The 23,661-nt window shown below is 49.6% G+C and overlaps 2 protein-coding genes across 4 annotated transcripts; both read right to left on the bottom strand.

Moving 5' to 3' along the window:
- Positions 5,623–9,025, bottom strand: LOC8062700 (beta-glucosidase 20). 3 transcript variants are annotated; one of them, XM_002439617.2, is made up of 13 exons: positions 8,784–9,025; positions 8,596–8,659; positions 8,269–8,327; positions 8,037–8,112; positions 7,862–7,933; positions 7,691–7,778; positions 7,350–7,605; positions 7,140–7,255; positions 6,844–7,064; positions 6,687–6,715; positions 6,485–6,584; positions 6,298–6,379; positions 5,623–6,117 (listed from the first exon to the last, which is right to left on the bottom strand). In XM_002439617.2, the coding sequence occupies exons 1-13, from the start codon at positions 8,919–8,921 to the stop codon at positions 5,889–5,891; spliced, it is 1,530 nt and encodes a 509-aa protein (XP_002439662.1). In that variant the 5' UTR covers positions 8,922–9,025; the 3' UTR covers positions 5,623–5,888. The 3 variants fall into 3 exon arrangements, with proteins under 3 accessions (XP_002439662.1, XP_021303927.1, XP_021303928.1); XM_021448253.1 differs by having other exon boundaries at positions 6,036–6,176; positions 8,784–8,977; XM_021448252.1 differs by lacking the exons at positions 8,037–8,112; positions 8,269–8,327 and having other exon boundaries at positions 8,784–8,978.
- On the bottom strand, positions 18,089–19,042 carry LOC110430460. The gene is made up of 2 exons (XM_021448147.1): positions 18,551–19,042; positions 18,089–18,145 (listed from the first exon to the last, which is right to left on the bottom strand). Exons 1-2 carry the CDS (start codon positions 19,040–19,042, stop codon positions 18,089–18,091), a joined length of 549 nt encoding a protein of 182 aa, XP_021303822.1.

The raw sequence follows: 23,661 nt of genomic DNA, 5'->3' as shown, positions 1-23,661 counted from the left end.
TTCATCACAATTGGATCATAGAATTTGCAGCTATGAATTAATGCAATTAATTATAGAAAAGCATAGATCTAAAGCCACAATAAAAACTTTATCCTAAACAATATCATATTATATGTTCACTATGTAGATCTACTCATGTGGAGTTTAATAAAATTAGATTTCTATTTTATGATTTACTATGATTTTTTAAGGATTTAGATGAAATAAATAAAAAAATAAAAAACAAAACCACCTTTAAAACTACTTACAACAGGGCAAGGGAGGTAAGATGAACAGTTTTAAAAGTTGGAGAAGATGTTTTGCTCGATTTTGGAGTTTAGAGAACAAACTTTCGCAAAAGTTGAGGGAGGTAATGTGAACTTTTTCTTTTATTTAGGAATAGACCAATTTTTGCTTGATTCATTTTAATTGTTTTTTATAAATTCTAACTGCTAGCAAACTAAAATTAGCTCTAATCCATCCAAATAGGAGAGTTAATAAGTGGACTAATTTTTTAGCAAGTCTTAACTAGTTGTTAGCCATCTAGCTAGCTAACCATAGTTGATTTAGCTAATTTTTAATCCCATCTAGTAACTATCCATGTATATCCAAATAGAAGTTAGCTAATCCCTTCATTCTAAAGTACAGGGTATAATTTTAGAACATATTATATGGTAAAATAAATGACATATATAACCCTCTCTAATTACAATATTTGGATTGGTGATATATATTAATGGTAGACATGCATGTGACTATTGCTATTTTCAGAGTTTGTATATCTAGAGTCCCTTATAATTTAGAATATTTGGATTGGTGATAGATATAAATGGTACATATGCATGTGACTATTGCCATTCCGAGAGTTTGTATATCTAGATTTCCTTATAATTTGAAACAAAAATTAATGTTAGGTATATCTTATATTACAGGATGGAGGGAGTACGAGATATGAGCTAAGTTTTTTTGGAACGATTAGCGATGTCATTTAAGGAGGACAAGCAATTTGAATTTTACAATAGTTGTTACTCCCTCCGTCCCCAAAAAAATGCAATTGGAACAGTATCATATTTTAGTATATCAAACTTAGCTAATTATAGATAAAAATATATAAATCTTTATAATATTCAATAAGTATTGTTAGATTAATTATAAAATTTATTTTCATAATAAATTAGTTTAGAGTCATAAATATGAATATTATTTACTAGAAACTTAGTCCAACGTAGAGGCCTTTAACTGGCACGTCACCCATAGTTGCGTCCTTTTGAGGACTGAGGTAGTACATAATAGCAAGAGACTACATTTGGCTGATAAGTTATGACAGAAAGTACTGTTGGCTGATTTATTGTAAAGAGAAAAACACTGCTGAATAACTGGCAGATTTGGTTAATAAGTCCAAACGAACAAGACAAGGCTAGTCTAAATTGTAGTTCATCCACATTTAATAGGATGAAATCATGCATTAAAGGTGATTATTTCATCTATGTTTCATTGTATTTTATTTAATATATGGCATTTTCTAGAACAATGCAAGGCTCTACGACATGCATACCCACAGACCTTTGCCTCCGCAGCACCATCTCTTCCTCGGTCTGCATGACTATCTGCGCACAACTCCTTTTAAAAAAATTCTCCTATTCCGCTCCATCTAATGTACAATAAGATAGTATGCATGCTCTCTGAAGTTGCTCGCTCTGACCATAAAGTGAAGAAGCACACGATGCTCCAAGGTGTGATAATCTTCATCTTCATAAATATTCATTTTTACCTCCTTAAAGTCTGCATTATTTCTGTAAACTCCAAAACTAGACATCACAATCTCAAATTCTCAAAATCGTTCAATTTACCTCTATTGAAATGGTTGTATTTTTAGTTAAAAAAATCCAACAAATGCTTAATAAGTTTGAAACCATATAAAATGTCTCTAAGCCTATAAAAATTCCAAAGAAAATCATAAGATAGATGCAATATAATGAATCTGAATAAAATATTTGAGCTTCTGAAATATACCAAGAAGCTTCAAAAATTAGATTTGGCTCTTGAGAAATAGAAAAAAATCTTAAAAAATATAAAATCCCCCCAAAACATTCAAATCGATGTCTAAATGTGTTTTCAAATATTTCTATGGCAAATATATGAGATGCAACTAGTATGGATGCGACATACATTAATGTTGAAAGCATTTTTGATGGATACGTCCTACCTTTTTGCTGTGGGAAGTTTTCAAAATGTGCTTATACATCAATTAGAAAGTTTTGGGAGTTTTATAGATTTTATCGCTATTTTTCCTATTTTTCGATCTAAATATAATTTTTGGAAATTTTAGAGACATTTTCATGACCTTTCAATGTTTTCTTTTGGATTCTTTGTATCCCAATATATCTCTAGGATTCTTTTTGAAGTTTTAGAAGCCTAAAGATATTTTTATATAGTTCAAAACCATTATCTAGTATTTACCAATTTTTTTTTAAAAAAAAGACAAAGTTGCCTTTAAACCCACTTCAAACCAGAGTAGAAAGGTAATTTAAATAATTTGAGAGCATATGGGTGTGATATCTAGAGATGAAAACAGTTGGAAAAAGCCTCTAACCACTCTTGATTTCACATTTTTATGCAAAAACAAAAAAACAAAATAAGGAAAATTGGTCGGGAAAACGAAAACGGTTATGTCAAGAAATCAGGAACGGAACAACTCGGTCCAGAATACATCGGTAATGATCGAGAACAATAATTTAAATAGGGAACACGAACAAACATGGCCACTTAAAACATTCAACTCAATGCAACAGATACATGAAGATACATATTATCAGGGATAAATATAATGGATACCCATCTAAGGACAAGAAAACATAATCGCAAACCTTGATCGCCTAAGGATAAGTTCTCCCCCATAGCAAACGGATCGAGCCTTGGGGAGTTTCCACGTCTCACCCGAGCCTTCCAAACCAGGACTAACCTCAACAAGGGTCTCAGGAGCTTTTCTACGCCTCGCCCGAGGGGGAGAAAGGCTCCCAACCCCCCTAACCGCTCTGCCGCCATGCCCGAGGGGATAATCACGAGCCTCGAGCAAGATAGAAGAGGACGTGACGAACGGCGACTGAACCCTACGTACGGACGGACAGGGAGTGCCATGTCCCAATATGACGGATATAACGAGGCTCTCATATCTTTACAGTAACCCCCATGCTATTATAGTGGTTGCCATGCTGTTACAACGGCCATCCTAACCTCCACTATGCCACTAACCCCCTTTGGGGGAAGGTACAATGCCCATTTCAGGGAGATGCATGAAGGACAAGGTGACAGGATATAGAGAGGATTGTACAACCCCACCCGAGGTCTTCTACCGTGCCTGAGCCTCTCATTCGCACAGAACAAAAGGAAGAGGGTGTACCCTGAAGACTTATTTTATTTCCAATCACTACCGACACATGTATATCTCCACCCTTGATCTATAAAAAGGCTTGGGGCTCCCAGCACAAAGGAGGGGGACATGGGCAGACTGGGGCACGAACACTCGAACACACCAATCATCGCACCACCGTTCCAGCGACACACCTTACACCAGAGACTTGGGAATCTCCTCCCTCTCTCGAACAACTTGTAACCCCTATTACAAACCCTTTTGGGCAGGAATAATACTAGCTAAGCTTTCCATTGGACGTAGGGACTCGTCCCAAGGGCCTGAACTAATATAATCCTATAATCCTTAGCACACGCAGAGCATGGTGTACTAGACGGTGAGGCTCTCGGCCAAATCTTGCACCGACACATATATACACAGAGGTAGATAACACCATAAATTCAAAAACATACCATGACATATATTGACTGTAAAATAGGTTCAAGTTTGAGTAGTCAGATCAATTAACATCATCACACATGAATAATGGAAAAAGACAGTTAACGCATAAAGTAGATGATAATTAATTAATATTTTGGTTGATAAAGCCATGTGTATATAAACAAATCCTTTAGTTTTTAGATCTTGTATTAGCAAATAATTTAGATGCTTTCTCAAAAAAATTAGATGCTTAACAAAAATATTTAGCAAACTTTTGCATAGAGAAAACAACTAGAAAATTAGAGAGGAAATGTTGCTACTCTCTCCTTGCTTGGAGAACGAAAATTCTTTGATCCTTGGGATAACAGGGTTGCTATTGTGGCCCGAACTATTGTTCATGTTTCTGCCCAGCTTCATGATAGATACCGAGAAAATGTGAAATGCATGGTTGGATAAAACAAGAAATGCGTGATGACGGCCAGGTATGGAGAAAATGGGGGTAAAAGTGGAAACATGAAAATGGAAATGGTCTGAAAGGTTCTAGTTTCACCCTCTCTCTTCCCCCAAGCGCTCCTCCAACGGGTGACCTAACCGGCGTCCAAGGCCACCCGCCCCAGACTCCTCCCTGGCCGCTGCCGTCGCCCTCTGGCATGCGGCGGCGGCGACCAATGGTGGCCCCCCAAAAAAGGTTGTCATCCGTAGCCACCTCTCCTTCCCACCTCCCTCCACCTCCACCCCTAACTACCTTCCCTCTGGCGAGAATGCGCCTCTGGTCAGCCAGATCCGGTGCCCCAAGTCTAGATCCACGCGCCCCTCACTCCTTTCTACTGGGATTTGGAGCAGCGACTGTCAGTCCTAGCATTGGGAGCGGCCCCTGGTCCAGATCCACGCGCCTCTTGAGTCTAGGTTTCTGGCCGGCGCTGCCTGCGCGCGGGGTCCCCTAGCGGGCGAGCGTAGGGCAAAATAGCCACCGTAGCACTTTCGTTTGCATTTGACAAATATTGTCCAATTATGGACTAACTAGGCTCAAGATTCGTCTCACAAATTACAGGTGAACTATGTAATTAGTTTTTATTTTTATATATATTTAATGCTCGATACATGCGTCTAAAGATTTGATGTGACGAGAAATTAAAAAAATTTGCAAATTTTTTTTTTGAACTAAACAAGGCCTAAATATCCAGAAAACGGAAAATGGTCCGGTAAAAGCCTGACCTGTTCGGGTAGGCAAACCAGCTTCCGGATAAATACCGAGAAAACGGAAATGGTAAGGAAAAGCGTAAATGATGACGGTGAGGTAAAAGCGGAAATGGTGATAGTCGGGTACAGGAAACTCCTCAAATCACTGGCTTCCGGATAAATACAAAGAAAACATCAAACTCTCAACAAGTAAAAGCAGAAACTGTGATGATCGGGCATCCCTAGGCCTTGTATAGTTGCCAAAAATTTTTATAAAATTTTTCAGATTCCCCGTCATATCGAATCTTACGGTATATGTATGAAACATTAAATATAGATAAAAAAAATAATTGTACAGTTTACCTGTAATTTACGAGACAAATCTTTTGTGTCTAATTAGTTCTTGAACAATATTTATCAAATATAAACGAAAGTACTACAACCATTTTGCAATTTTTTTTTACTAAACAAGACCCTAGTGACATCTGGTTTTGATGTTTGAGGAGTCTTTCTGTTTTCGGTCGGTTTCTGGATAAATACCGAGAAAACAGTAAACGGTAGGGTAAAGGCAGAAATGGGGACAGTCAAGTTCGAGGAGGAAGACTATGACGGTAGTCCAAGTAGGTAAGACAGACTTTTTCCTCTAATAAGGAGATTCTGATACTGGGGCCTGAGATACATTCAATCTCCCTCTTTTTATGACGATGGATGATTCTCTAACTAATACATTTTCTGATTGCAGAGTGTACTCAAGGACGGTTCTTTGACTTCTTTCTTTAGTTTCTATTATAGTAAATACTTTACAACCCACACGACCTTAAGCTTCATATATAGAGTACACCAAATACGTTGAAATATTTCGTAAATTTTACCCTTTTCCATTATTTCTGTTCAGAGTGTAGCTCTCAGAGTATAAAATGCCAATCTTTGGATGGAGCACTTAAATTTGTTCATGAGAAGTTGCAGTTGCTTCACCATTGTCCACCTGAATGGCAACATTATTCTTCAAGAAGTCTGAGTACCAGTACGCAGACAGCCTAGGCTGCCTCTGACGCCTCAGGTCATTGAAATCGACGCTGATGAGGCCGAAATGCGCCTTGTAACCCCCGAACATCTCGTAGAGATCCAGTAATGACCACACAGAGTATCCTTTGACGTCTGCTCCGTCCCTGGAATGAACCATGTATTTCTGAAGTTCGTTCATGTGCCAAAACATCCAAAGAACGCTCTGCATGTGACAAGAAAAATAATGCATGTATCTGATGCAAGCCTGACTCCCTTAGACTTGTGCAGAAGTTGGACCATCCTGTCAGTGCGAAAAAGAGAGAGAACAATACACTATTAATTACCTTATGGCTTTCAATGTGCTTGCAATGTACACCTTCAGGAAGTCAATCCTGTCTACATCCATCAGGCTGTCATCAGGCCTTCCTGAAAGATAGATGTAATGTGAGGTTCATTTGCAATGTTAGTTTCTTTCTAGTTTATCTGAATGTGAATGCTTCTTAACAAGCATCTCCAAATGTTAGGGATTACCGTTTTCCTGGATATAAATTGAGATGTTCCCGTACTTTTCACGAATGTATTTGAGTACATGCTCTAGCCCTTGAGGATCAACCATTGTGCCTGCTGGATACTGCTCTTATTAGAGCATCAATGTCAGCAATCACCTAAAGTCATGTCAAATTTCTAACTATTCTACAACAGTTTAGGTCAATGGTATCAACCATCAGTGTACCTGTATAGCAGCTGGCCCGTCCCTGGTGTCTGCAAATGATGAGGAGCCTTTAGAAGCACGTACATTCAGGTTCAGGTATGCATGCACATACATACATACATACATACATACATACATACATACATACATACATACAGAAGTTTACAGCAGCTTTAACCTCTGAACAAAGCTCCAACGTCAGCAGCTTGATCTCGCACAGGCATCTTTGACGCATCAGGATTGTTGCTCGCATATATGGAGCTGTAGTGATTCAGTCCAATGAAGTCAAATGCGCCGGTAACAAGCTCGGATTCATAGCTGGAGAAGGACGGAAGGCGGGCACCGGCAGCCTTCTTCATGCTCTCCGGGTAGTCTCCAAATAAGAAAGGGTTCAGGATGCTGCAGTTGAAGCACTATTAGTTGTGGGTGGCTGGGTGCTATCACACAGTTCATGAAAAAGAGAGGTTAACATACCTGCCAAACAAGAAGTCGTTGGCTCTTTCCGTTGCCTGGATATCTTCAGCTAAATCTGTCAATGAGTAGATGCACAAGGAGTAGAGGTTTATGCCCACAACGCCCTTCCGCACAGCCTGAAGGCGAAGAACAAGGCTCATGTGTGATGTCAAGAAAGTTGAGCAGAAACACAAGGCTCCGAAGGGAATGAAAATTCATGGCAAAACCGACTTGGTACTTCTCCCGGTATAGCCTGACAACCGAGGAGTGAGCTAGCAGATTGTAGTGTAGAAACAGGTAAGGCTCCACGGTGGAGTTGCCAGCTGTGCAATCATGCCCAAATGGATATGAACAACGTCCAGGGGCCACAATTCCAATATCATAGGAACCTTGAGCAATGATGTTTGGTTCCATCATAGTTGTCCAGTGTGCCACCCTATCGCCAAACTCGCGAAAACAAACGTCCGCATATGCTGTGAAGTCGTCTCTGCATATGTTTGGTTCCATCATGGTCATTTTTCAACGTTATTTTTTCTTTATCTGGTTTGCATAAAGTAAGAGAAGCAACTTACACAATTCTGGGGCTCAGCCATCCATTGTACTCATCCTCAAGAATTTGGGGGAGGTCTAGATGGTAAAGGGCAGCATGTACCTGAATACCTGAACAAGGATTTGGAAAACAATGATTCAGTGAGACAGTGACAAACACAAGTTCTAAACAAATGCAGCGTAGTGTAACTCACCTTCTTTCACTAGCTCATTTATCATATCGTTGTAGAACTGCAGCCCTTTTGGGTTCACTGCTCCTCTCCCATCTACATGACCCCAAGGTTAAAAGTAGTAAAAATGGAAAATCCAGAACTTCTAGCTACTACGCAAAATGAAAAATTGAAATCATGAGTTTAGTTGCACACTGACTAGGAATTAGTCTTGACCAAGATATGGTGAACCTGTAAGCCTTCAGGCCTATGTCTTTCATTAGCTTTACATCCTCCTGAATGAAAATATCAAGAAAAGATGCAAGAGGTATTCCAACTTACAATCGACTTAAGTAGCGACTAATAATTTCTCTGAAAGATTTCTTCTTAATAAAATACGAGTCAACAGACACATTCTCGAAAAAATATTTTCTCTGAAAGAGTGGCCACACCTTATACTTGTGATAACCATCAGCAGCAAAATCACCACTGTGCTCATTCGGGTTTCTTGCTATTGCATTAGCACAGTATATATAGTCAGCACACAAATGGAATACAAAATTGAGAATTAACCATGAGTTCAGAAGTAGTAATGTTTACACTTCTTGTAACTGTTGAATATGAAATCTAGCAAGACCAAAGATCATCAAGAGCATGTGAAATCTGAGCTCTTGATTGCAGCATTAACAGTTATTACCAATACACCATTAGAACAAACCAGAATCGCACTAATGCATAAAATCCCCACCGTGATGAGGTCTGAAAAAGCAATTGACTACCTGAGTGAGCATAAGTGTTCCAAATGCTTGGGCTCTTCCCATCCTCATCCACTGCACCCTCATACTGCCCCCAAACATATACGGAAAAAAAATGAGGCCAACTGAAACCTCTTTACCCTGTTTGATCCAAACTAAGAGGTACTAATAATACCGAAAATTGTAAATTGGGAGCATGTTCTTTAGTGTACCTGAAAAGCTGCAGTCCCAGCTCCAAACGCAAATCCGTCAGGGAAGTCATCCACTGTGAAACGGAACGCCGTTACATCGTGTGATGGAAGCAGCAGCTGCAGCAGCCATGGCAAGAAAAGCAGCAAGCGTCCCCCCATTGCTTTGTTCTCCTGAAAGCATGCGCGTACGGAGGGCTTCTTATGTGTGGCGTTGGATCATTCGATGCTGCTGGCCTGCTGCACGGATTGCAAACCGCCAAACCTGCGACAGGTGTACTGAACGTGGCCAGGAATATTTCACACCATGACCCCAGACATTAGCAAAGGTTTTTTCTAAAAAATAGATAAGTTTCCAAACTTTTTTTTTAGATGAAGGAATAAATTAATTGTCGTGCATCAACCAAACAAAGCCATAGAAAAAAATGTTATGCAGGATGCAGACTTAGCTCATTATTACCCCGTATCAACATTTGCTGATAGATTGAAATCAGTAAATAACCAGTTATATAAGATAAAAAGGTATTCCATCACATAACCTGTTACAAAAGTTTCGATGGCGTCTCGCAAAAAAAAAAAAGTTTCGATGACCAACGCACCCAAAGGTTGACGTGGCACATCATGTCCTCTCTGTATTCTGTCTTTTTTTTTAACAATCTCTATGTGCCCTTGGAGAACACATATATTAAAGATGTGAATATATATAAAAAAACTATTATCACTGTCATTACCCAATCACCAAACATGTATAGAGGTTCCATACATTATAGGATCTATCTTTTCTTTTGAACGCATATTAAGGTAGATAAATTATCACTATGTCATTAATCAAATAAGGGCTTCCGGTTAGTAATATTAATATATGTGTTGTCATCATTTTCATTGTATGTCTTTAAATCTTCATTATGTATTAAGCCTAAATTATATCAGCTCTTATTTCATGCCTTTTGTGATATCTGAAAGGTCCAAATGGCTAGAGAGGGGTGAATAGCCTATTTAAAAAATTCTACAAACTTCAACTAGACAAGTTGATTAGTAAAACAAAAGGTGAAGCTATTCTAGCACTAGCACAACTAAGCTATGGAAGCCACCTACACAAGTGTAGCAAGAAAGCAAAACACTGGTTACAACAAGAAAACACAACTAGAAGCTTGCTACACTCCTAAACAAGATAGCTAAGCTACACAACTAGCAAGGTATGCACATAAGTAAAGGAGAGGGGAGTGATTGTTATACCAACGTTGTAGAGTAGAAGTATATCCAATCAATCACGTGCACAATCACAAGAGAGACCTCGGCAAGAGATGACACAAGATTTTTTACCGAGGTTCACTTGCTTCCCTGCATGCTACTCCTCATTGTGGCGATACACCCACTTAATGGATCACGAGCTAATTGGCAATCCAAAGCCAAACCCTCAGCGGGTGCCACACATCCACTCACAAGATGGGGATCCTCCAAGCCACGAGCAATCCACTAGAGTAGCCAATTGCGATCTCCCGTGGGGAAGGCTCAAGAACCCCTCATAAATCACTTGGTGAGGCTCGAAATAATCTCCAATCACGAGCTCAACACCACCGCTGCTCCAAGCCGTCTAGGGCGTCGGGAAACACCCAAGAGTAACAAGAAATCGGCAGCAAACTCAAGAATCAAGTGCCACTAAATGCAACTCTCAAAGCAATGCACTTGAATCTCACTCAATCTCACTAGGATTAGCAATCAAGCAAGGAGATGAGTGGAGAGAGTGTTCTCTAGCTCATTGTATGCCTCAAGTAATCAAATGTGCAAGAGAAAACCTCCTAAAGCCGGCCACCTCCTATTTATAAGCCCCCTCAACAAATAGAGTCGCTGGCTCTTTTCACTGGGCTGAAAACGGGGGCACCGGACGCTACCAAGTGAGCACCGGACGCTCGACCCCCTGCGTCCGGTGCACTGGGGTTGGCCACGTGTCCTTCTTGAAACTTGCGCGTCAGTCTCTAACGGCTACCTGCAAAGCACCGGACGCTCTGCAGGTCCACACCGGACGGATCCGGTGCACACTGGACTAAAACTCAGGGAGGTATGCAAAACCTCGAGGTCACCAGACGTGAGCCACCGGACGCACCCTGAGCGTCCGGTGCTCACCGGACTTAAACTCAGAGAGGGTCGCCAAAACGCCCACACATCGGACGCTGAGCACCGGACTCACTCCGGTGCATCCAGTGCACTCTGCTACACCCGACAGTACACCGGACGCTAAAGGCCAGCGTCCGGTGCCTCCGCGCAGTGCGTCCGGTGAGTGTTTCTCACTGAAAAACACTCTCGCGACTTCTCCAAATTTCCCACCGGCGCAATGGAAAATATACACTTATTTTTCTCAAAAACTCCGAATCCCCAAACCCCTCTCAACCCTAGGAACTCCACCTCCTTTGTAAATGTGCTAACACCAACAAGTGTCCACCACCAAGGTGCATGTGTGTTAGCTTTTCACAAACATTTTTACCCAAAGGAGTTAAGTTAGCACTTTACTAGATCCTAATTGTCGGCGTCAAGACTCGTGGTCTAGACACAAACGAGTATAAGTATGCATGACTACCTAAACCTGGATGGTGATGCAAGTGAAACATAGAGGATTTATACTGGTTCTGGCTAGGGATGCCCTACGTCTAGTGAGATCGGGGGTCTGTATTTCCTTGCACCCAAAGGTGCTTGTAGTAGGGGTGTACAAGCAGGTTGCGAGAGAGGGCTAAGTCCCAGGTCTCGACTTTGTGTGGTGGACAGAGCGCTAGTTGTTAATTGTTGGTGAACCTGTCTTGGCTAGGAGCCCTGGCTCCCCTTTTATAGCCTCAAGGGGAGGCAGAGTTTTACATGAGTGATTGGGGAATTTCCCTGCTGAGAGGTGGATCCACAGTCCCGACCCTATAGAGACTTGTCCATCCCGTCCTCGAGGCATGGTTAACAGCATGGCTGCTCCTGTGGAAGGTTATTGAGCCCTGTTGAAGTCGTGGGGGTCGGGTCAGCGATACTGCAGCCTGTCATGTTAACAGTGAGAGAAGACAATAAATAGTGATGGTGATTAACCTCTCCCATTCTTCTTTTACTGTGAGGCGGTACATCACAGTAAAAGAGGTAAGGATGGACAGTGAAAGAGGTAAGGCTGCAGTGTCCAGGGTGGTTGGAATTGTTGCCACCATGCCCTGCTGCGATATGGGGGTCATTGCGCCTGTCACGTCATGGGTACGGGCGCCGTGCGTTGGAAGCCTTGCTCTGGTTGGGCGAAGGGGCGTTGGCGCCCGAGCCCTAGAGGGGTCGGGCGAGACAGAACTTACGCCCGAGGCCAAGAGGGTCGGGCGAGGCGGTGTCTGCGCTCGAGCCCCAGGGGGGATCGGGCGAGACGGAACTCGCGCCCGAGGCCAAGGGGTCGGGCGAGCCATGATTTGGGCCCGAGATCGAGGAGACAGATGTGCTGGGACCCGCGTCCTGGCGATGGTTGATGGGTTAGTTCGTCTTTTGCGTTTTTTATTGCTCTGACTTGGGTATCCCTTTTTATGGTACCCAACAGTAGCCCCCGAGCCTTTGAAGGGACTATTTTTTGTTGACTGGGAGCTTTTTTTCTTTACTTCCTCCGGAGGGTGCGCGCGAGCGCACCCGCCGGGTGTAGCCTCCGAGCCTTTTGGAAGAATGGTGTTATTCCTTCAAAGGCTTTTACCCCTGAGTGCTGTAGTCGGGAGTATCTGGGGGATAGGTTGCGTGTTCTTTACACGTAGTGCCTGTTCCCATGGTGCGAGGGAGCCCCCGAGCCCTTTCCCCGCAATGGTCAATCGGGTTCTTTCTCGTCTTATAATTACGTCCCTCATTCTTCCTTTCGCTCAGAGGAGGGGTGGGTCGCGTCGTACTACCCTCGATGGGCGAGTAGCGACGTTCCCCGGGAGCTGCAAGTGGGTAGATCCAAGTGGACGTCCGAGTCCCATTCGATAGGGGTCGGCTGGTGGCCCTATGGGCACGTCTCAAAATACCCGAGGGCAGTCACGGTGGATTTCGGAACCGTTCGCTAAGTTCTGAAGGCTCGGTGCCTCCCTCGATGGGATCCCACTCGCGTGACACCTGCATGGGTCTCGGATATGACTGGCAAAAATGCGCCGACCTTTTGAGGGGTTCGGACCATGGCCTCTATTGTGCTCATCTTCAGTCATCCCTCACTCGGTCATCCTGAGGCGACTGTTCGAACCTGTTTTGCAGGTCAGTCTCGCAACCTCTGGAATGTATGTGGCCATAGCCCGGGGATTTTTGGCCTCGAAAGGCTCTTTTGGGTTTGTGTGCAGTATCGAGGTTGGGCGAGACGGAATCCGCGCCCAACGGGAACCGCCTTGCGATTTTTGCTCGGGGTCAGCGAGGGGTCGGGCGAGACGGTATTCTGCGCCCAACGGAGACCGCCCAGCGACCTTGCTCAGCAGGGGGTCGAGCGCCGCTTGCCCTGGAAGGAACCGCCCTGATGTATCTTTTCAGGGCGCTCCTTTTGAGGTGCGGCGCGTGGGGAGTTGAAACGGCCATGCTGTTGTACCCCGTTTGGATGTGACGCTTCACCTGTGAAATTAATGCGTGCGTGCGGCGGGCGTGAGAATCGGGGAGAGCGGGTGCTTCGAATTTTTCACCTGGTGGGGGAGCGCGCGACGGTTGCTCTTTCTTTCCCCCTTGGTCTTCTGTGCAGGCGGCGTGGCCGTGGTGCGATCCCTCTATAAAAGCGGCCGCAGGGGATTTGGCTTCTTTCCTCCTACTTCCACGCAAAAAAGCTCTTGCCTCCTGCCCTTTCTCTTGCTGCCATCTTCTCCACCTTCGCCGTGCAAACGCCCTATTTCACCTGGAGCCATGGTCGGCGACGATGTGTGGCCGCCCAGCAACGTGACCAGGTCTGCGCTCGATGCCCACGTGAAGGCCGGGATTCTCCGTCCCCTCACGGACGTCGAGCTGCCGGAGTGGATCGTCCCCTCGGCGAACGATAGGGAGCCAAACCCGCCCCCGGGCTATGTGGTTTGCTTCCTATCGTTCTTAGACCGGGGGTTCGGAACTCCGGCCGGTCGCCTGATCCGGGCGATCCTCCATTACTACGAGGTGGAGCTGCACAACCTCAACCCCAATTCGGTGATACAGGCGGCTGTTTTCGCCACGGTATGCGAGGGGTTCCTGGGGGTTCCTCCCCATTGGAACCTCTGGCTCCACCTCTTCAAGGCGGACATGGCCGCCCGTTATGAGGGTGGGGAGAAATTTCCCTTGCGGGTCGGTGGTTGCACGCTGTAGCTCCGTCAGCAGCGATCTTCCTAGTATATCTGGAGCGCGATGCCTACGTCGAACCGGGGGTGGCAGAGCGGGTGGTTCTACCTCCAGAATGACGGCGGGCTGCTCTCGGCGTACACCGGGAAGATGGTGACGGGGTGCCCCCAGAAATGGGTGTGGGGTGCCCCTTCGGAGGAGCAGAAGAGGCTCGCCCCGCTTCTTGCGGGGCTCGAGAAGCTACGTGACGCCAGGGTCACTGCGGCCACAGTGGCGACGGCGTTCCACAAGAGGAGTCTGCTCCCGCTCGCGCAGCGGAGGGCGTTTATGTTCGAGATGACCCGGGGTGTCCCTTGGGCTGGGACGAGGATGTTGGTGGAGCCGGTGTCGGCGTCCGACATAGCTGCCTGGGTCGCAAAGACCACGCACCCAGACTTGAAGAACTCCCGGGTGGTGCCGATGCGCCCTAAAAAGGGCTACATTTCACTGGTGAGAGGCTTAGTTTTTGTTTTGACTTCTTGCACTGGTTTCCTTTTTTCTCCTGTCTCAATCCCTTTTTCTGCCTTGCAGAAGATGGGGATCGTCAGGTATTCCCTGCCCCCCGTCCCAGAAGATAGGGAGATCCGGGCCAAGAATCGGGCCCGGAACGAGGAGCAGAAGAAGGCCAAGGAGGTCTAGAAGGCGAAGGCCGCGAGGAAAGCGCAGCGCCGAGAAATCTCCGCCAAGAACCACCGCGAGGCCGAGAAGGCGGGAGTCCCTCCGCCCGATTCTCCTGAGACATCGGTCTCGGAGATAGAGGGCGCAGGAGACAACGTGCACTGGCTCGACGAGCTAGTGGCGGAGGAGGAAGACGTGATTCCCCCTGTCAGCGGGGGGATCGAGATCCCGGAGGGGTCGAGGGCCTGAGCGGGGTCGGAGGCCCTCGAGGGGTCCCAAGCGCCGGGGGGCGGGCAGACCGTCCCCCACATTATTGTAGACGACGAGGACGGTGCCCCTCAAGAGGGCTCAGTCCCCGTAGGTCCCCAGGAGGGGGACAAGGCGTCAGGGGGCGAATCTGAGGTGCCCCCACAATCGGTAGCGCCAGAGCGCCTAGCCGGGCCCCGCCCAGCGTCCGGGGCGGAAGCCGGTGGCTTGGTGGAGGCAACACAGGCCGAGACCACCGTTGAGGCCCCTGCGCCATCCGCGGGGGTCCGGCCAACGGTCCCTGGCGCTTCGGGAGGCCCCCAAGGAGCTCCAAGCTCCTAGAAGAAATCTGCCCCCCGAGCGAGGTGCGTATAGAGTTTCTCATCTTTCCTTTGATTTTTTGTTTTTCTCTTTCTTCTGACTTGTGTTATTTTTTCAGCCGGAAGCAAAAGGCGGCGCTAGTGGCGCTGGCCCCCCTGAAGGCCGTGAAGAGGGGGCGCAGTCGACCCCTGGGTCAGCGAGGCCCAAGTCGCCGCCCCCCTGAGTCGCGAAGAGGGGGAGCCCTGTCGGGATGGAGAGGGGCAGGAGACGGAGACACCGAGGCCCCTAAGGCCGGAGGAGATGGTCCTTGCCCCCGGGGCTATGCCTCCTCCGGGGGATGCCGATCTGGGAGGCGCGGTTCGGCCTACGCAGGTCGAGGAAGGTCGGGCCATCGTGGCGTCCAATGCGGTGCCCCTCGAAGGTCCTCACGGGAAGGGCCCTGCCGGCCCCGAGGCTCCCGCGGCAGGAGGGGAAGGTGACGCCCGATGGGGCAAGAGCCCCGTGTTCTGGCCCAACCTCGTCGACACGGAGGGAGGGGCCAGATTTGTTCTGGACGATCCGTCGGAGGCTTACCTCTGGCAGGGTCTGGACGCGTGCGGGCGTGCCAGCGTCGAGGCCATCAACCGAGCCTCCGAGCTCGTGAGCCGAGACATGTACAACTTGGCCCAGGTGAGGCCTCCTTCCATGTCATGAGGTATTATATTTTTTGTTCCATTTTACAGTGCTAACTTGTTGTGCAACTTCTGGTCTTGCAGGCGCTCAAGGCTACTTCCTTAGAGAAGTCAGTTTTCCTCCGCAGGGAGAGAGACGCCTGGGCGACCTGCGAGAACGAGAGGGCTGCTAGGGAAGCTGCCGAGGGGGAGCTCGCGAAGGAATGCGAGATCTCAGCCGAGCTTCGGCAGAAGTGCGCGGTCCTCGCAACTGAGGTTCGGGAGGCCCGGGAAAAGTTTGCCCCCCTAGAGAAAAGGGTCGGGGACCTTACCCAGGAATCCGAAGAGCAGAGGGCGGCGGCTGAGGGGTACAAGGGCGAGGTCGCTCGGCTAGAGGCTTTGCTCGCTGAGAAAGACATTGCCCTAAACCAAGCCCAGGCCGACCTCTCCGTAGCCCAGAGTGAGGTGACCCGCTGGCACCAGAGCTCGGCGGAGAATGAGAAGCGAGCCGAGGGTAAGAATTGTGTCTTTTTCCTTAGCTCTTTTTATTTTTGGATTGTCTTTCCTGACTTTTGTTTTTCAACAGAGTCAGAGAGGAAGATGGCCGAGGCAGCCTCTGCTGCCGAGGTCCTGCAGACGTCCCATGACGCCGAGGTCACAGACCGCTTGGCTCTAGAAGCCGTGGTTACCTCAGCGTGCGAGGGGCTCGGGGTGTCGGCGTCGGGGTCGTCGCTGCGCAGTCGAGTTGAAGCTCTCTACTCCCGGGCCGGGGAGAGGATGAGGGAGGCGCTCCATGTCGGGGTAAAGAAAGCCTTGGCGGTGGTGAGCTCTCACTACGTCGGCATTGACCTTCCGGTGGTCTGTGAGGGCTACGTCCTCCCTAACGATGAAGTGGAGGCCCAGGAGGAGGTGCAAAGACTTGAAGACGCCGCGAATGCCCCGGGGGATGCCTTGGCTGCCTTTTTCGACGCCGAGGTCGAGCTTCCTTCCCTCGGTGCTCAGGGGCCTGCGCAGGCAGGGCAATGAGGCCCTTTAAGTTAGATTTCTCTTTCTTTTTATAAATATTAAGGGCAGTGGGCCTTGTATTGTTCAACATTAATGCTAAGTATGATCGTTTATATAACTGTTTCTTTTAAGCTTTTTCTTAATTATCTTGTTATTTCTTTTTCCTTATGCAACCTTACCTCGGCAGCGCGGGGTCGGGTGAGCTACTTAGAGTCTGCGCTAGCCAGGGTCCCCGAGCCTAAGTCTCTTTCCTTTTTCCTTAGTAATTTTTGGAACTCCGGATCCGCCCCCCGACCCAAAGGTGAGTAGAGGTCGTCTTTGCTCGTGAGCGCGGATCTTTCCTTGGGCTCATGCCTTAAGGTTTAGGGGATGAATCTTCGGTTTCTTAAATCTTTTTAGGAAACGGGAGGAAGACCCTGGGTCGGGGTTCTTTTGACTTGTGCGAAAAGGAAAAAAGATTCAGAGTTGCCACAGGGGGTTCCCCCCATGTAGCCCCCGAGGGAGGCTCAGAATCTGTGAGGCAGGTCCGAGACTCGCTTAAAAGAAACGACCATATAACTTAAACTTTCATTTATTCTTTCAAGGTGAAGAACCAATGGAGATTTTTACAAAATTCTAAGGGTAGAAGCGACGTAGCTGTTCTATATTCCACGCGTTCTTGAAGACTTCCCCTGCTTCTTTGGCGAGCTTGTATGTGCCGGGTCGGAGGACCTCGGCGATGACAAAAGGCCCTTCCCAGGGGGGCGTGAACTTGTGACGACCCTTGTTGCTCTTCCTGAGCCTCAACACCAAGCCGCCAACTTGAAAGGCTCGGCCTCAGATTCGTCGCGCGTGGTATCGGCGGAGGGCCTGCTGGTACTTGGCAGAGTGTAGGAGGGCTACGTCTCTGGCTTCATCCAGCTGGTCCAGCGCGTCTTCTTGGTACGTTTTGCAGCTGTTTTCGTCGTAGGCTTGTACCCTTGGGGACCCGTACTCCAGATCCGTGGGGAGGACGGCTTCCGACCCATAGACCATGAAGAACGGGGTGAAGCCTGTGGCTCGGATTCGGGAAGTCCTTAGACTCCAGACCACGGCCGGTAGCTCTTTGAGCCACCTTTTTCTGAACTTGTCAAACCGGTTAAAAATCCTAGGCTTCAGACCCTGGAGGATCATGCCATTGGCATGCTCCACCTGACCGTTGGTCTTTGGGTGAGCTACTGCTGCCTAGTTCACACGTATGTGGTGTATGTCGTAGAACTCCAGGAACTTTCGCCTGGTGAACTGTGTGCCGTTATCGGTGATTATGGAGTTTGGCACTCCAAATCGGTGGATAATATCCGTGAAGAATAGCACTGCTTGTTCGACCTTGATCCTTGTGATGGGTCGGACCTCAATCCACTTGGAGAACTTGTCGATCGCGACAAGCAAGTGGGTGAAGCCCCCGAACGCCTTTTGTAGAGGCCCGACGAGGTTGAGGCCCCAGACGGCAAAAGGCTAGGTGATGGGGATCGTCTGTAGAGCCTGGGCGGGGAGATGGATCTGCCGAGCGTAGAACTGGCATCCCTCACAGGTTCGCACAATCTCGGTGGCATCAGCTATGGCAGTGGGCCAGTAGAAACCTTGTCGGAAGGCATTTCCTACTAGCGTCCGAGGCGCGGCGTGGTGGCCGCAAGCCCCCGAGTGTACGTTCCTCAGAAGCTTGATTCCCTCCTGGCGGGGGATGCAGTGCATAAGAATGCCCGAGGGGCTGTGCTTGTACATCTCTCCGCCGAGGAGGACGAAAGTCTTGGCTCGTCGAGCCACACGTTGAGCCTCAGCCTGGTCGGAGGGCAATGTGCCGTCGACGAGGCGTTGCAGCAAGGGGTAACGCCAGTCTGGCGAGTCGTCAGGTGCAGGGGGCTCGGACTCGTTGTCCATGGCCTCCTGTTCCTGAGCGGTGGAGGCCTCGGGGTCGGGGCTTGGGTCGCTTGGAGGCTGATCTGAGCCTCCGTCGTCCTTGTAGTTGACAGAAGGCTTGTAGAGGTCGCTGATGAAAACATCCGGGGGGGCCGTGGCCCGCTCAGACGCCATCTTAGCGAGCGTGTCGGCGGCCTCATTATATTTCCTTAACACATGGTTAAGCTCAAGGTCGTTGAACTTTTCCTCCAAGCGTCGAACTGCTTTGCAGTATGCGTCCATCTTGGGATCATGGTAGCTAGACTCTTTCATAACTTGGTCGATGATGAGTCTAGAGTCGCCTCGGACGTCAAGCCTTTTGATCCCAAGCTCGATCGCAATGTGGAGACCATTGACGAGGGCCTCGTACTCCGCCGCGTTGTTTGAAGCGGGGAAGTGGAGTCGGATCGCGTATCGCATCCTTACCCCGAGGGGTGACATGAAGACGAGGCCAACGCCGGCCCCAGTTTTCATCAAAGACCCATCGAAGTACAAGGTCCAGCACTCGTGCTGGATCTGTGGTGGAGGGAGCTGGGTCCCTGTCCACTCAGCCACAAAATCCGCTAGGACTTGGGATTTTATAGCTTTCCAAGGCTCATAGGTGATCCCATCACCCATGAGCTCTATTGCCCATTTGGCAATCCTTCCATTTGCCTCACGGTTCTGAATCACTTCCCCCAGAGGGAAAGATGATACTACTGAGACCGGATGAGACTCGAAGTAATGGTGGAGCTTGCGTCGGGCCAGGACTACTGCGTAGAGCAGCTTTTGGGTTTGGGGGTATCGGGTCTTTGTTTCGGACAGTACTTTACTGATGAAGTACACCGGTCTTTGGACCAGCAGGGCGTGCCCTTCTTCCTTCCTTTCGACCACGATAGCTGCGCTGGCCACCTGATCAGTGGCTACGACGTAGAGAAGTAATGGTTCCCCCTCGGCGGGGGGTACCAGAATGGGAGGGTTGGTGAGCAGAGCCTTGAGCTTGTTAAGGGCTTCCTGGGCCTCGGGGGTTCAGGAAAAATGCTTGGATTTCCTAAGTAACCTACACAGAGGTAGTCCTTTCTCCCCGAGACGGGAGATGAAACGACTTAGGGAGGCTAGACATCCCATGACTCTCTGTACTCCCTTTAGGTTACGAACTGGGCCCATGTTTGCGATGGCCGAGACCTTTTCTAGGTTGGCCTCGATCCCTCACTCAGACATAATAAACCCGAGGAGCATGCCTCAGGGGACCCCAAAAACACATTTTTTGGGGTTGAGTCTGATCCATTTTGCCCTGAGGCATCGGAATGTTTCATCCAGGTCAGCAACTAGGCCGCTTGCTCTCCTGGATTTGACAATAATGTCGTCTACGTAAGCCTCTACCATTCTGCCTATGAGGTCCCCAAAGACCTGGAGCATACATCGCTGGTATGTAGCCCCCACGTTCTTAAGGCTGAAAGGCATGGTTACGTAGCAATACATTCCGAAAGGGGTGATGAAAGAAGTCGCGAGCTTATCGGACTCTTTCATCTTGATTTGGTGGTAACCGGAATAAGCCTCAAGGAAAGATAAAACTTCACATCCCACGGTGGAGTCAACTATTTGATCAATACGGGGTAATGGAAAGGGGTTCTTAGGACATGCTTTATTTAAATTAGTATAGTCTACACACATCCTCCACTTCCCATTCTTCTTTTTGACTAATACAGGGTTAGCTAACCACTCAGGATGGAATACCTCCTTGATGAATCCGGCCGCCAGCAGCTTGTGGATCTCCTCCCCGATGGCCCGGTGCTTCTCTTCGTCGAATCGGCGCAGGCGTTGCTTTACGGGCTTGGAGTCGGATCGGATGTCCAAGGAGTGCTCGGCGACTTCCCTTGGTATGCGAGGCATGTCCGAGGGACTCCACGCAAATATGTCGGCATGTGCGCGGAGAAAGTCGACGAGCACTACTTCCTATTTTGGGTCGAGGCTGGAGCTGATCCTCAACGCCCTGCCCTCAGAGGTTCTGGGGTCGAGGAAGACTAGCTTGGTCTCCTCCGCCGGCTCGAAGCTCTCGGCGTGACGCTTGGGGTCGGGGATGTCCTGGTCGCAGTCGCCGAGGCTAGTGAGGATTGCTAGAGACTCAGCCAGAGCCTCGGCCTACTCAACGCACTCGACGTCACACTGATAGGCGTGCTAACTGGTCGTGCTGACGGTGATGATGCCTTTAGGCCCTGGCATCTTGAGTTTGAGGTAGGTGTAGTTAGGGACGGCCATGAACTTGGCGTAGCATGGTCGTCCTAGGATCGCGTGGTAGGTTTCTGGGAACCCAACCACGTCAATAGTGAGAACCTCCTGTCTGAAGTTGTCGGGGGTCCCAAAGCAAACGGGTAGATCAATCTGCCCGAGGGGGTGGGCGCGATGTCCTGGCACCACTCCGTGGAATGGTGCTGTGTCGTTCCTCAGTCGGGACTTACTGATCCCCATGAGGGCCAGAGTCTCGGTGTAAAGTATGTTGAGGCCACTGCCTCCGTCCATCAGCACCTTGGTGAGACGAGTCTCGGCAATGATGGGGTCGACGATCAAAGGATAACTCCTGGGATTGGGGATCCGATCCGGGTGATCCTGTCGGTCAAACGTAATTGCGCTCTCGGACAACTTGAGGTACGAGGGCGTGGCTGTGCTGACTGCGTAAACTTCTCGGAGTTTGCGCTTCCTCTGACTCGCGGTGAGGCGAGCCGCACGTCCCCCAAAGATCAAGAGGCAGTTCTTGACCTTGGGGAAGCCTTCTCCCAGAGGGTCGTCGTCCTTGGGGGGCTCTTCAACGCCCTCCTTGGTTATGATGTCGGTGTAATACCGACGCAGGACAGTGCACTCCTCAAGGGTGTGCTTGGTTGGTCCCCTCTGATAGGGGCACGGCTTCTTTAACATCTCGTCGAAAAGACCGGGGCCAGCAGGAGCCCGCTTGGGGTTCTTTCGATCTGCCGCGGCGACTAGGTTGTCGTCCGATTGACCCTACTTCCCCTTGCGTCCCTTCTTCTTCTTCTTGGGATCGCGTGAGCCCGAGGCCTCGGTGGCTTCGGCCTTCTGTTTCCCCTTGGCTGCGCCGTCAGAGAAAATGGCACCAACTGCCTCTTCGCCCGAGGCAAAGTTGGTGGCGATGTCGAGCAGCTGGCTGGTGCTCGTGGGGGTCTTGCGACTGAGCTCGTGTACCAGCTCCTTGCAGGTGGTACCATAGATGAAGGCTCTGATGACGTCGGAGTCCGTGATGTTGGGGAGCTCGGTGCACTGCTTGGAGAATCGCCTGATGAAGTCTCGGAGGGACTCATCGGGCTTCTGCCGGCAGCTCCTGAGGTCCCAGGAGTTCCCAGGACGCACATATATGCCCTGGAAGTTCTCGATGAAGATCTTGACCAGGTCGGCCCAGTCGTGGATCATGCGCTCAGGGAGATGCTTGAGCCATGCTCTGGCCGTATCGGCCAGGTGCAGTGGGAGGTTGCGGATGATGAGCAGGTCATCGTCTGCCCCACCTAGCTGACACACTAGGCGGTAATCCGCCAGCCAGAGCTCAGGGTTGGTTTCCCCTGAGTACTTGGTGAGGTTGGCGGGCTGTCGGAATCGCGCCGGGAACTTGGCCCTGCGTATGGCCTCGCTGAAGACGCGCGGGCCAGGTGGCTCTGGCGACGTGCTGCGGTCATGGTCGGGGTCGTATCTTCCGCCTCGACGCGGTCGATAGCGTCGAGACTCGGCCTCGTCCCTGTCACGCTTGTGGCCTCGAGGGTGGCCCGGACGTCCGTGTCAGCTCCGACACGCTCGTGGACAGATGGGGCCCTGTTGCCCCCTTGCGGGTTAGGGGGTGGCGGGCCCTGCACCGTTGGTGCCTTGTTAGGAGGGGGTCAGTCTCCCTGACGTCTCGTGCCGTGGGACTGTGATGCAGAACTTTCCGCGTTCTGCACCATAGCTTGCTCCAGGAGGCCACGCAACCCCTAGCGCACCCTTCTCCCCTCAAGAGTCGATGGCTCAGGCATCGCCCTGAGGAGGAGTGCAGCGGCCATCACGTTCTGGCTGGCCGTGCTGAAGACCAGGGGATTGTCACCCCCTTCGTCCTCGATGATGTGGCGGTTGACGTCCCGGGCGCGGCGCCTAGCCTCACCCCCGTCCCCGCGGCTGGATGGGTCTTGGACCAGGGTCTCGCAGAGTTGGCGGAGACGTACACGCTCTTCTTCGAGCCTGGCCTCCAGCTCGTTGAGCTGTTCGAGGTCAGGGCGCTGTCCTCCTACGAGGGCTGATGCTACTCCGCGGGCTCCAGGATGGGCCCCGGGAGTCGGGTTGGGAGTTGGAGTGGCGTTCCCCTACCTATAGGGTCCTGCACCCCCTTGAACGTTGTGGGGCGCTCCTCCAACCTCGAGGTTGAAGCACTCTCGTGATGGATCGTATCCGCCGTCGTCAAAGTCGGAGTAGCCAAGGCAGTAGTTGCTAGCCTACAAGAAGCGCATGAAAGTTTCCGGGTCGCCGCACCTAGAAAAATCAGCGCCAGCCCACTCATCATCGCCTGAGGTGGGATCCTCTAGGTTCAATGAAACAGGCGGTGTAGCGATAAGGTCCAGAATAGACCTCAGGTGGTGCCCTGGGAGATCCGCGTACGCACTTAACGAAGTGCTCACGGAAGATGCGTAAGTGGCGACTGTGCTCCCAAGCCCAAAAAGGGAGCTCGGGGGGTGCCGCTGTCTCTCCTCCACCCGTAGGTGGGGGTGGATGAGATAATGAGGTCCCTTTGTCCCCTTTCTGGGGAGCGGGCGGGAGCCGTGCCTTCCCCTTTGATCGGGGCAGAACAGGTGGTTGTGACGATCTCCGGTTGGTCTGAGGGGCGGAGCTTGATGCCCCGTGGGCCCTTCCTCGTG

The sequence above is a fragment of the Sorghum bicolor genome, chromosome 9, assembly GCF_000003195.3.
Source record: "Sorghum bicolor cultivar BTx623 chromosome 9, Sorghum_bicolor_NCBIv3, whole genome shotgun sequence".
In the NCBI taxonomy this organism is placed as follows: Eukaryota; Viridiplantae; Streptophyta; class Magnoliopsida; order Poales; family Poaceae; genus Sorghum; species Sorghum bicolor.
Note: the sequence above shows the minus strand (reverse complement) of the source record. Positions and strands in the feature narration are given on the sequence as shown.